At 43.4% G+C, this 13,035-nt stretch overlaps 1 protein-coding gene across 1 annotated transcript in view; it reads right to left on the bottom strand.

Annotated features, from left to right (window-relative positions):
* The window catches only part of kmt2ca (lysine (K)-specific methyltransferase 2Ca), a 219,338-nt gene that overhangs the window by 50,391 nt on the left and 155,912 nt on the right, over nucleotides 1-13,035 (bottom strand). The window contains exons 18-23 of the mRNA XM_038972982.1: nucleotides 10,155-10,336; nucleotides 9,340-9,504; nucleotides 8,853-8,962; nucleotides 7,063-7,143; nucleotides 4,886-5,116; nucleotides 3,263-3,391 (exon numbers count right to left, since the gene is read on the bottom strand). Coding sequence (XP_038828910.1) covers nucleotides 3,263-3,391; nucleotides 4,886-5,116; nucleotides 7,063-7,143; nucleotides 8,853-8,962; nucleotides 9,340-9,504; nucleotides 10,155-10,336 — 898 coding nt within the window. The remainder of the gene's footprint in view (nucleotides 1-3,262; nucleotides 3,392-4,885; nucleotides 5,117-7,062; nucleotides 7,144-8,852; nucleotides 8,963-9,339; nucleotides 9,505-10,154; nucleotides 10,337-13,035) is intronic.

Genomic DNA, 13,035 nt, shown 5'->3' with positions numbered 1-13,035 from the left:
AAAGGGATATTCAATGTCTGCTTTTTTTACCCATCTACCAATAGGTGTCCTTTGCGAGGCATTGTAAAACCTCCCTGGTCTTTGTGGTTGAATCTGTGTTAGAAATTCACTCCTCGACTGAGGGACCTTACAGAGAATTGTATGTGTGGTACAGAGATGAGGTAGTCATTCAAAAATCATGTTAAACACTATTATTGCACACAGAGTAAGTCCATGCAACTTATTATGTGACCTGATAGGCAACATTTTACTACTGAACTTCCGTAGGCTTATAATTTTTTAATTAATTTGTTTAAAAAAATATTTAAAAAACATAATTCCATTAATGTCATTACGGGGTACTGTGTGTAGGCCTGTGACAAAATATCTCAATATAATCCATTTTAAATTCAGGCTGTAACAAAATGTGGAAAAAGTCAAGGGGTGTGAAAACTTTCTGAAGGCACTGTACTTACACTGACATCCCAGCACGCACACTCATACACTGCTTCTACTATCTATCCTGTTGCCTAATCACTTTACCCCTATCTACAGTATATAGCCATGTTACTGCCTGGTACTCCCGGTATATAGCCATGTTACTACTACTCCCAGTATATAGCAATGTTACTGCCTGTATATAGCCATGTTACTGCCTGGTACTCCCAGTATATAGCCATGTTACTGCCTGTATATAGCCATGTTATTGCCTGTATATAGCCATGTTACTACCTGGTACTCCCGGTATATAGCCATGTTACTGCCTGGTACATAGCCATGTTACTACCTGGTACTCCCGGTATATAGCCATGTTACTGCCTGGTACTCCTGGTATATAGCCATGTTACTGCCTGGTACATAGCCATGTTACTACCTGGTACTCCCGGTAAATAGCCATGTTACTACCTGGTACTCCCAGTTACTTTTACTCGTTCACTGTGTATTTATTCCTCATGCCAATATTTATATTTTGTATTTTAGTTTATCTTATCTTGAACTCTGTTGGACCATCAGTAGTAATTTCACTGTTAGTCTACACCTGTTGTTTAACAAGCATATGAGGAATAAAATGTGATTTGTACTGTGTGGCTGTGTACTGTGGTGTGTGTGTGTGCAACACATTGTGACAACTTCAACCAGAGAGAACAATATCACAGTAGCCGTGGCTGGAAATGGACAAGAACAGTGTTCCACCAAGCGAGCAGAATTGGGTCCGGTGTACTTTATTACTGCGACAAATTCTTTAAGTCCACACAAGATAACAAGCATAGCGTGCAGTTCACTAAAAGATAAGGAAGCAATGTCTAGCTGGAAGAAAATCCACTAGCCAGGGATGTGGCCTACTGCTGTGAAACACTTCAGAGGAACTATTTTCTTTTTTTAAAGATAGGCAAATTAAAAAGTCCTATATAAAAATACAATTTCCGGGTGTTTTTTTTAAGGAGATTATTCCTTTGAGTATATGAGTCAATGTTATTTTTCCGGAGCCCTCTTTCCAGAGCTTTAAAGGCCCACTCCATAATAAAAAAAGAACTATAAAAAAAGCTGAGGGACGGCTGTAAATATCACACAGTGAGCCTTAAGAGAACAGTGCACTGTCCAGCGGAGCTGTCCTCTCAGATAAGTCTTCTCCCTCTATCCCTCGCTCTACCACAATCCTTTCTCCCTCCCTGCATCCCTCTCTCTCCCTCTCTCCTTCTCCAGCCGCCATCCACCACTCTCCTTCCCGCTCTCTCTACCTGTCCATTCATCCCTATCAACATCCTCTTTCCATCTCCCATAAGTCTGCTCCCACCTTCCTTCTCTCTCCCTTCATACCTCCATCTCTCTCTCCATCCAGCCATCTACCCCCCCTTCCTACCACAATCATCCACCACTCTCCTTCCCGCTCTCCCCTGTTTCATTCATCCCTATCACAATCCTCTTTCTATCTCCCGTAAATCTGCTCCACATCCCTCTACCCCCCTCTCTCTCCATCCCTCTACCCCCCTCTCTCTCTCCATCCATCCCTCTCTCTCTCCATCCATCCCTCTCTCTCCATCCCTCTACCTACCACAATCATCCACCACTCTTTCCCTGTCCATTAACCCCCATCAACATCCCCTCTCCCATCTTCTCTTTTCTCCTATGATGCTACACATAAGATGTTCCTAAGAGCTGCTATAAAATCAGCTTCATCTGAGCCATAACCCACTTGAGACAAAACTGACCCAAGGTCTGTGCTGACCTATGGAAGGGAGGAGGTCAGAGACCTGGCCGGGTGGTGCCAGAATAACAACCTATCCCTCAACATAACCAAGACTAAGGAGATGATTGTGGACAACAGGAAATAGGAAAAGGAGGACCGAGCACACCCCCATTATCATTGACGAGGCTGTAGTGGAGCAGGTTGAGAGCTTCAAGTTCCTTGGTGTCCACATCACCAACAAACTAGAATGGTCCAAACACACCAAGACAGCTGTAAAGAGGGCACGACAGTGCCTATTCCCCCTCAGGAAACTAAAAAGATTTGGCATGGGTCCTCAGATCCTCAAAAGGTTCTACAGCTGCAACATCGAGAGCATCCTGACTGGTTGCATCACTGCCTGGTACGGCAATTGCTGAGCCTCCGACCGCAAGGGACTACAGAGTCACTTTAACTATACATTCATGTACATACTACCTCAATTAACCCGACTAACCGGTGCCCCCGCACATTGGCTACCCGCATTGTGTCCCGCCATCCCCTCTTTTACGCTACTGCTACTCTGTTTATGATACATGTATAGTCACTTTAACCATATCTACATGTACATACTACCTCAATTAGCCCGACTAACCGGTTTATAGCCTCGCTACTGTTATAGCCTCGCTACTGTTATAGCCTCGCTACTGTTATAGCCTCGCTACTGTTATAGCCTCGCTACTGTTATAGCCTCGCTACTGTTATTATTCACTGTCTTTTTACTGTTGTTTTTTTATTTCCTTACTTATCTATTGTTCACCTAATACCTTTTTTGTTTACTTAAAAATTTCACTGTTGGTTAGGGCATGGTTAGGGCACCTGTTGTATTTGGCGCACGTGACAAATAAACTTTGATTTGAACCAAAACTGACCCAAGGTCTGTGCTGACCAAAGGAAGGGGACCCTTCCATGCGTGTCGGTGTTCCTTACACTTAGTAATGATGCCTCATATGAACGGATTTGTTTTTCCAGACAGTTTTTGCTGTGCCATCTTTGAGCCAAAATACATGTACGTTTTTAACTCCCCAAATGTAAAAATGTTTTGAACTTTGAACCTACCGGGCCGGTACGGTTTCCTCTTCCTCTTCTTGTTGCCGTCGGTGTCTTCGGCACCCTTGGCGTCGTCGTCGACGGGCTCCCGTTCCGGGCTGGACTCAGACTTAACGTCACAGTACATCATGAGGTCCCCTTCCGGAACGGAACACAACCATGTCATCAAACCCAGGACCAAACCAGAACCATGTCACCAAACCCAGGACTACAGATCGAGGTCTTGTTCATTAGGACACGCAATCGAAAACAGTTTTTGCAATGGAAAAATAAAACACTCTATTGTATGCATTTGGTGCTTAATGAACATGACCCGACCCTGCACATACTTCATGTGACCCACAAAAAGCTCAAAGTATCTTCCATGGAAGGTCTGCCATCTTGGTGGGCCTGGTGTCCGAGTAAGACCTCTGGAAGAGGCAGTACATTAAATGGTGGAATTCAAAATGAGCCACAGACCATTTTAGCGTTAACCCCTTAGCGATAACGCTGGAGTATTTCTCAGATTATAAATGCAAATGAGTGGCATCTCCAGGATTTGTTCAATGATTGATGTACATATCCTTTACATATTGGTCTTGCACAAATGTACTGTACATATCGTATATATATGCATGATCAGTCCAAGGTTGACTTTTTTAGTTGTTATTTCTCTCATCTTTCTTCATGCCGTGAGGTTCATGTACTGCACTTATAGTGCCTATAACACCTACAGACACCCCAACATAGTCCCTAGTACCTGATCACAACCCTAGTTCACTGCTGTAAAGGGTCAAATAGACTTCTTCAAGCCAAGATGAATCTAATCTAATTATCTGTGTGTGCGTTGTCATAATTTCATGTACGGTCATAGCTACAGTATAACATAGTGTTACATGATGTGTAGAGCAACCATTCAAAAGCTCCCTCTCAACAGGGCTTGAAAATTCACCCACTGCATGGGCTAAATATAGAGGACCAGGAAAGGGTTAATTGCTCATCATTAGCCCTTGCTTGCACTCAGAGCAGAGTTCTGACAGATGGGCTGTGGATTAATTCAGTTAGCCCTGGCCAGCATCCTCATCACCAAAATGCCAATTCAGGTATAATTTGCTGACTGCTGTTTTCAAAGACTTCTCTCTGTCAGACTCATTACAAGCCTGCTCTCCTTTCCCTGCTTCACTTTTCCCAAATAGGTTCCACTGAGGTAGGAAGGTTTTTTCTTTTTTTCCCTGTGCCTCTACATTTTGAGATGATTGAAACGTTGCTTCCTGGCAAACATACGCTCTTTCTTTTGACCGTTCTGATTAAAAAGCAACGAGGAAAGGATTTATGCCCCCCCCGTCATACCAAGAAAATGTAACTGAAATCTCTATCCTCAGAAAATAGCCCAGACATTCCAGTGCTGGCCAATGTGAATGGCCATTAAACTCCAATGTCTGCATCTTCTCATCCCAGTTCAAACATATTAATCAACATAACATTTTCAATGAAAACAAAAATTGATTATTAGACTTCTCAAAAAGGGGGGGTTATTTGAGCAAGACATCCTCTTTCTTTCTTCTCGTACATTTTTTGACGGATTGGAGCCCCCGGACCCCTCAAGGTGGGGCACATGCAGCCAACCATTCGTGAAACCCTAGAAGTCTTTACCTCGATTGTTGTCCATGTACCCGTCCTGGGACAGCTCTAAGTAGTGGGGGTCCAGTGGAGTCTGGAGCACAGCTACACTGTTCTGATTTATGATCTTCAGCTTGAGCTTGGGTTTGGGTCGCCTGTTCTGTCCTCGGCGGGTCGACGAAGAGGGCACCACCAGGCTCTGCAGCTGGCACATGCCCGACTCTGTCAGACACACCCCATCCTGGGTGTATGTCTTCTGATTGGCTAAAGGGAGGTTTAAGGGTTTCAACAACATTAGACAATGACTGAAAAACTAGCAGCAACTTAGCTCTCGAGGACTTTGAGTACACTAAACATGAAGTATATTAAGTATTGTGAACTAAATTCTGAAGACCACTTACACATCTAGAACCATATACAGTGGGGCAAAAAAGTATTTAGTCAGCCACCAATTGTGCAAGTTCTCCCACTTAAAAAGATGAGAGGCCTGTAACTTTCATCATAGGTACACTTCAACTATGACAGACAAAATGAGAAAAAAAAATCCAGAAAATCACATTGTAGGATTTCTAATGAATTTATTTGCAAATTATGGTGGAAAATAAGTATTTGGTCAATAACAAAAGTTTCTCAATACTTTGTTATATACCCTTTGTTGGCAATGACAGAGGTCAAACGTTTTCTGTAAGTCTTCACAAGGTTTTCACACACTGTTGCTGGTATTTTGGCCCATTCCTCCATGCAGATCTCCTCTAGAGCAGTGATGTTTTGGGGCTGTTGCTGGGCAACACGGACTTTCAACTCCCTCCAAAGATTTTCTATGGGGTTGAGATCTGGAGACTGGCTAGGCCACTCCAGGACCTTGAAATGCTTCTTACGAAGCCACTCCTTCGTTGCCCGGGCGGTGTGTTTGGGATCATTGTCATGCTGAAAGACCCAGCCACGTTTCATCTTCAATGCCCTTGCTGATGGAAGGAGGTTTTCACTCAAAATCTCACGATACATGGCCCCATTCATTCTTTCCTTTACACGGATCAGTCGTCCTGGTCCCTTTGCAGAAAAACAGCCCCAAAGCATGATGTTTCCACCCCCATGCTTCACAGTAGGTATGGTGTTCTTTGGATGCAACTCAGCATTCTTTGTCCTCCAAACACGACGAGTTGAGATTTTACCAAAAAGTTCTATTTTGGTTTCATCTGACCATATGACATTCTCCCAATCTTCTTCTGTATCATCCAAATGCTCTCTAGCAAACTTCAGACGGGCCTGGACATGTACTGGCTTAAGCAGGGGGACACGTCTGGCACAGCAGGATTTGAGTCCCTGGCGGCGTAGTGTGTTACTGATGGTAGGCTTTGTTACTTTGGTCCCAGCTCTCTGCAGGTCATTCACTAGGTCCCCCCGTGTGGTTCTGGGATTTTTGCTCACCGTTCTTGTGATCATTTTGACCCCACGGGGTGAGATCTTGCGTGGAGCCCCAGATCGAGGGAGATTATCAGTGGTCTTGTATGTCTTCCATTTCCTAATAATTGCTCCCACAGTTGATTTCTTCAAACCAAGCTGCTTACCTATTGCAGATTAAGTCTTCCCAGCCTGGTGCAGGTCTACAATTTTGTTTCTGGTGTCCTTTGACAGCTCTTTGGTCTTGGCCATAGTGGAGTTTGGAGTGTGACTGTTTGAGGTTGTGGACAGGTGTCTTTTATACTGATAACACGTTCAAACAGGTGCCATTAATACAGGTAACGAGTGGAGGACAGAGGAGCTTCTTAAAGAAGTTACAGGTCTGTGAGAGCCAGAAATCTTGCTTGTTTGTAGGTGACCAAATACTTATTTTCCACCATAATTTGCAAATAAATTCATTAAAAATCCTACAATGTGATTTTCTGGATTTTTTTCCCTCATTTTGTCTGTCATAGTTGAAGTGTACCTATGATGAAAATTACAGGCCTCTCTCATCTTTTTAAGTGGGAGAACTTGCACAATTGGTGGCTGACTAAATACTTTTTTGCCCCACTGTATGTGTTTACCATATATATATATTTTTTTTACAAATAGTGAAATAATCGTGTCCTCATACCGTGTCCTCATATTATGGTAGCAAGTCCATCTCTGTCAACTACATTAGCAGAAAGTAATGATTCATTTGATTCACACCACCTCATAAACCGTGACTATTATCTGGGTTATATGGATCTGTAGATCTTGATTACCTGGCTCTCTTATTTTAGTCACCATCTGGGTCACCATCGGGGCCTCGCAGCCATCAGACAGGAGGAGGGCTTTCATTTTGCCTGAAACGATGACATGAGAAATTTGCAAAATGTCACGAGTCATTATTAATAGGATTTCGATTTAAAGACATTGAAGTCAAAAACAGCAGTGAACACTGTTGCCTTAGTAAATGCATCAAACAGGGAGAACCGGATCCAACCGCCGCCACAAAATGTAAAGAATAAACATTTAAATGTTACTCAACTATTATTTAATTGAGAGTTCATTCAATAATTCCATCATTCAAATAAGGATGTCTAGTTATCTCCCTACCTCCCCTTTTCCATCACTCCTCACTTTTGTCAGAGGTAAAAATCTGTCCCCCATTTTAATCATTATCAGATAGAATGGATGAGTGAACAGGTTGCAGGTTGATATTTAATTCTAGCCATCTGCTGTTGTAATGAACAGCCCACATTTGTCTGAGCCTGGTCCCATTAACAGAATAGAGGATGCCTTTAGGCTAATTGAGAGGAGCTGGTTTAGTTCATTGAGATGAGCTTATGAACACTGTATATTACAGTACATTAAAAAAATATGCAAGTAGGATATATTAAGCATTATAAACTGGGTGGTTCGAGCCCTGAATGCTGATTGGCTGACAGCCGTGGTATATCAGACAATATATCACGGGTATGACAAAACATTTATTTTTACTGCTCTAATTATGTTGGTAACCAGTTTATAATAGCAATAAGGCATCTCAGGGGTTTGTGGTATATGGCCAATATACCACGGCTAAGGGCTGTGTCCAGGCACTCTGCGATGTGTCATGCATTAGAACAGCCCTTAGCCGTGGTATATTGGCCATATACCACAAACCCCAGAGGTACCTTATTGCTTAATTATACAACAGGTGGGTCTAATCCACATTCCAGCCGGTGTCTATTCCACAAGTTACCACCGGCTAAATCTATGACGTTAAAATGCCTATTTATAGTACTCTGTTCCATCTCACTGCGCAATCCACTGTCTCATCAGCCCAGCCAGGATATTTATAAACTTGATCTCCACTATAAAAAGCATCTGGAAATTATCTCACATTTCTTTTAGACTAACATTTAGTTTTCAACAGTGGAGATTTGTATAAAAATTGCTGTCTGTCTTACCGACATTTGCAACACTGTTTCAATATTCAAATTCCATGTCCAGCTGTCCCATAGTAATGAACATATCGGGAGTCAGGATGAGACAAAGTGAGTTTCTCAGCCAGTCGAAATCATGAATCAGCATCATTTTTATGGATATATACAAAGAAATGATAATAGAACACAGGTAAAATGAAGTACAGCTAGTTTGCGGTCTTTCCAGCTTCAGTTTGAAGTGATTGTGTAAGCTGTGTTGTTGGCTAGCTCCTCTCTAAACAACTAGTCATCAACTATCGTGCATAGGGGTCTATTTACAGCATCTTTCCAGGAAATCGATTCCCGTTTTTCATGCAGACTAACGCACATTTTATATATATATTTTTAAAACCTTTATTTAACTAGGCAAGTCAGTTAAGAACAATTTCTTATTTACAATTACGGCCTACCCCGGCCAAACGCTGACGACGCTGGGCTAATTGTGCGCCGCCCTATGGGACTCCAATCGCGGCCGGATGTGATACAGCCTGCTTTAGACCACTGAGCCACTCGGGAACATCATATAGCCAACACCACATAACTATTTGTCAGGTCTTATCATACACATAGCTTTCACGGTGTGTGGGCTAGGTCTAGAGTCTTACCCTGTGAAGGCAGAGCGTGCAATCGACACATGGTGCAGTCAAAGCCATCATCCGCTGCATTCTCCACCTCCTCATCCGTGTTCAGGCCCTGGCAACATGCGTGGACCCACCTGAGGGGAAGGAGAAGAAAATCAGATACATTTACATATGCACTTTATGCCTGGACTTTATAAATGTGTAAGTAGTCACGCAATACAAATACATACAAGTGTAAAAACACAAAGCCACAGGTGTACAAAGACACATAAAGAAGCACTTGCCTACACACAGACTCCGACATGCATTAACCCAGTTGCCACAGCAACCATACGTTCTGGCCCCTCAAGCCTTACGATAACTAAATTAAACCGTAGTAAATCTTTGGACTGTTGTCTTTGTCAAACTGAACACTGGATGCCAGCATGCAACGTCTACAGTGTTGCCAGGCCCTAGTGTCACCCAATCATGCTCGGGTGGCACCTGGCCTGGCAGAGAGAGCGCTGCTCACCTGTCACACTGGCGGCACTGCACGATGAGCTCGTCCTCACGGTAGCTGTGCATGCACACCGGGCAGGATGCCAGGCTGCCACAGGGGCCACACAGGGTGTAGTGGTTCTGCCAGTCACACCTCAGGCCAGGGGAGGTGGCACCGCACTGGGTACAGGAGACACACCTATGACAGGGGGAGAGAGGGTGGCTTGAGGGGACGAGATTCAGCAGGGGTGAAATACACACACAACCACAGCGACTCACAGTATATGTAGCATACATTCCAACACAGATGTGTCCAATGATAATGCACACACACAAATACTGTTCATCCAAACAAACCTGAGGGTAAACAGACACACACACCTAAGATAAACACTAAAATAACAGACTACAGTTACTGAAGTGTGTGTGTGTGGGTATGTGTGTGTGTATGTGTGTGTGTGTATGGATCATCCACCATGAAAAGAGCTGCCCTAAAAATAAATGTCACTGGCGTGGCTCCAAGGAAAGACCTGAATGAATGTGTCTCGCTGCAGTGTCAACAGAGCGTTGTTTGACTGGGGATTAGGGACTGGCGTTACACCTGATATGGGGGAAATCCCATAAAGCGCTGCTACAAAGCCGTGTGAGGGGAAGGGACCATACAGAAACGTAGATGAGAAGGTACATTATAGAGATGGAGCCATATCAACAGATACTAAGGGAAAGAAGAGTGACAGACCAACAATAAAAACAAGTCATCTTCCAAAAATATTTGACATCATTGGTGCAGCCAGACAAGCTCTGATTGGCTGTGCTCCGTGAGTGACAGCAGTCACGGCATATACACACCACTTGCACTTCCAGCTGCCCTTGGGCACTGTCTGTAGGGGCGGGTCCAAGCAGTAGGTGTGGTAGCTGATGTCACAGTCGTCACACAGCAGCAGGCGGCCCGGGTCGCTGGCCTGGCCGCACGCCTCGCACACTGTGCATTCCAGACAGCGCCAGCCTTTACTCAGCACCACCCGGGTGATCTGGTGGCACAGAGGGAAAAGGGCAGAGGTTAGGGGGGAGTTAAAGGGGCACGGCAGGGATAGGCATCCCCTTTAAGCTTCATTTCAATAGAACATATTGACTAATGGTTGTGTTATATATAGCAGGGGAATAATCCACACTCTAATTCCCAGCAGCACATCTTCCAGAAGACCTAATTGTCAGAGGGATGCACTGGTATTTATTAGCCATTATAAACTGGGTCTTTCGAGCCCTGAATGCTGATTGACTGAAAGCCGTGGTATATCAGACTCTATACCATGGGTATGAAAAAATATTTATTTTTACTGTTCTAATGAGTAATAAGGCACCTCTGGGGTTTGTAGTATATGGCCAATATACCACAACTAAGGGGCTGTATCCAGGCACTCCGCGTTGCGTCGTACTTAAGAACAGCCCTTAGCCGTGGTACATTGGCCATATAACACCCCCCTCCCCCCTCAGGCCTTATTGCTTAAATAAACCATGGGGGAGGGGGAGGATCAATTCAATTAGAGAAAGACCCTCCTCCCCCACTTCTCATCATGTGCTGAAAGCCAGACAAAAGATACCATGGAATATCACATAACAAGCTGACGTTGGTCCAACGATATTTACTTGGATAGCCTAGCCAACCAGATTACATCCACTCCTGGACTAAAAAGCATGGTCAATGGATATCTCCATTAAAATGGCTTTTTAGTCAATGACTCTGGGTCAGGTATTTAGAGATTGCATAGTAAACAGTTACCCAATACCATGATCAAATTACTACTAAATGTATTATAGATTACTTCTATAGCAGGCCACCGTTTCCATTGGAACTGGTAGACTGAAATGGCGGACACAAAATACTTATTCTTAACATGTTGTCAATAACAGATAAATGGTCCTTAAAATAGCCTTGTACATTCTATACGCGGCAACTCTACTGAATACATTGAGGAGTCAGAATAGGCATAAGGGACTGCATGCATATGGCGATCATAAAAGCAAAACAACTGCTTAACATACTATTGATTAATTGAAAAGGCTACGGTTCCAACTACAATGAACTATGACGCGGCTTGGAGTGGCGACTGGTTGAGGTGTTATTTGCAGGAACGACACCATACAGTGCATTCGGAAACTATTCAGACCCCCTGACTTTTTACACATTTTGGTAGGTTACAGCATTATTCTCAAATTGATTTAAATAGTTTTTCCCCCTCATCAATCTACACACAATACCCCATAATGACAAAGCAAAATGAATGATGGCGGCCACTGTGTTCTTGTGGACCTTCAATGCTGCAGACATTTTTTGGTACCCTTCCCCAGATCTGTGCCTCGACACAATCCTGTCTCGGAGCTCCACGGACAATTCCTTCGATCTCATTAATTGGTTTTTGCTCTGACATGCACTGTCAACTGTGGGACCTTATATCGACAGGTGTGTGCCTTTCCAAATAATGTCCAATCCATTGAATGACCACAGGTCAATGGAGACCACAGGACTCCAATCAAGTTGTAGAAACATCTCAAGAATGATTAATGGAAACAGGATGCACCTGAGCTCAATTTCGAGTCTCATAGCAAAGGGTCTGAAAACTTATATAAATAAGGTTTATTTTTTTGCAATTTTTTTTTTAATGTGTAAAATTTCTAAAAACCCGTTTTCGCTTTGTCATTATGGGGTACTGTGTGTAGATTGATGAGGGAACATTTTTACTTCATCCATTTTAGAATAAGGCTAACGTAGCAAAATGTGGAAAAAGTCAAGGGGTCTGAATACTTTCCGAATGCACTGTATATCAAAGGAAACTGGCTTAGATCCAATGGATGCACAGCATTTAATGTTGTTTGTCTGCCAGAGTGGGTAGCATTGCAGCGATAAGGCTTGGCCATAAGTACATCAAGAGAATCCACACAAGGCGCTTTATGTGAAACCTCTTAATCATCCCAGTAATTATTTCACACCTCTGCTCAAAGCTGCTTTGGGAGGTCGACACAGAGCCTAATACCATCTTTAGGGAATCACCTGGCAACTACACAACTAAACTATGCGCGCGCGCACACACACACACACACACACACACACACACACACACACACACACACACACACACACACACACACACACACACACACACACACACACACACACACACACACACACACACACACACACACACACACACACACACAGATGAGTTTCCTAGGGCCTAAAAGAGTCGTGGGAATGGAAGAGGAACAGCCACATGCTTACGTAACCGAAACTGAAACTTTTGGTTGAAAAATAACGATCAGTCACTGTCTCATTGCTGACTCAGTGAGTCTGCCATGTTTTTCTTCATACATATGGAAACCATTCATAGTTACTTAGCATCTAACACTGGTACAGTAAATGTATGTTCATATGGCTTTCAGACAGACATAGTATACTGTACATTATTCACTGACAGACATATTCAGTGTTTTTATACATCATTGGCTGGTTGGGTATGATCTTTTAGAGATAGGAAAGAAAGCCCTCTCCCCTGCCTCTGTTCCCTTTTGAGATAGCCAGCACGACTGCTCAAACTGTCAAACGATGTCACTCCTCCTCACCATCTACAGGAGATGCAAAAACAAAAAGGGGCCAAACCTAGCCCTACATACTATGTCGCCCTATATTTTTTGATGATGCCATAACAAATTAACACATTCAAGTATAATCTAC

Source organism: Salvelinus namaycush, chromosome 33, assembly GCF_016432855.1.
Source record: "Salvelinus namaycush isolate Seneca chromosome 33, SaNama_1.0, whole genome shotgun sequence".
Lineage (NCBI taxonomy): Eukaryota > Metazoa > Chordata > Actinopteri > Salmoniformes > Salmonidae > Salvelinus > Salvelinus namaycush.
Note: the sequence above shows the minus strand (reverse complement) of the source record. Positions and strands in the feature narration are given on the sequence as shown.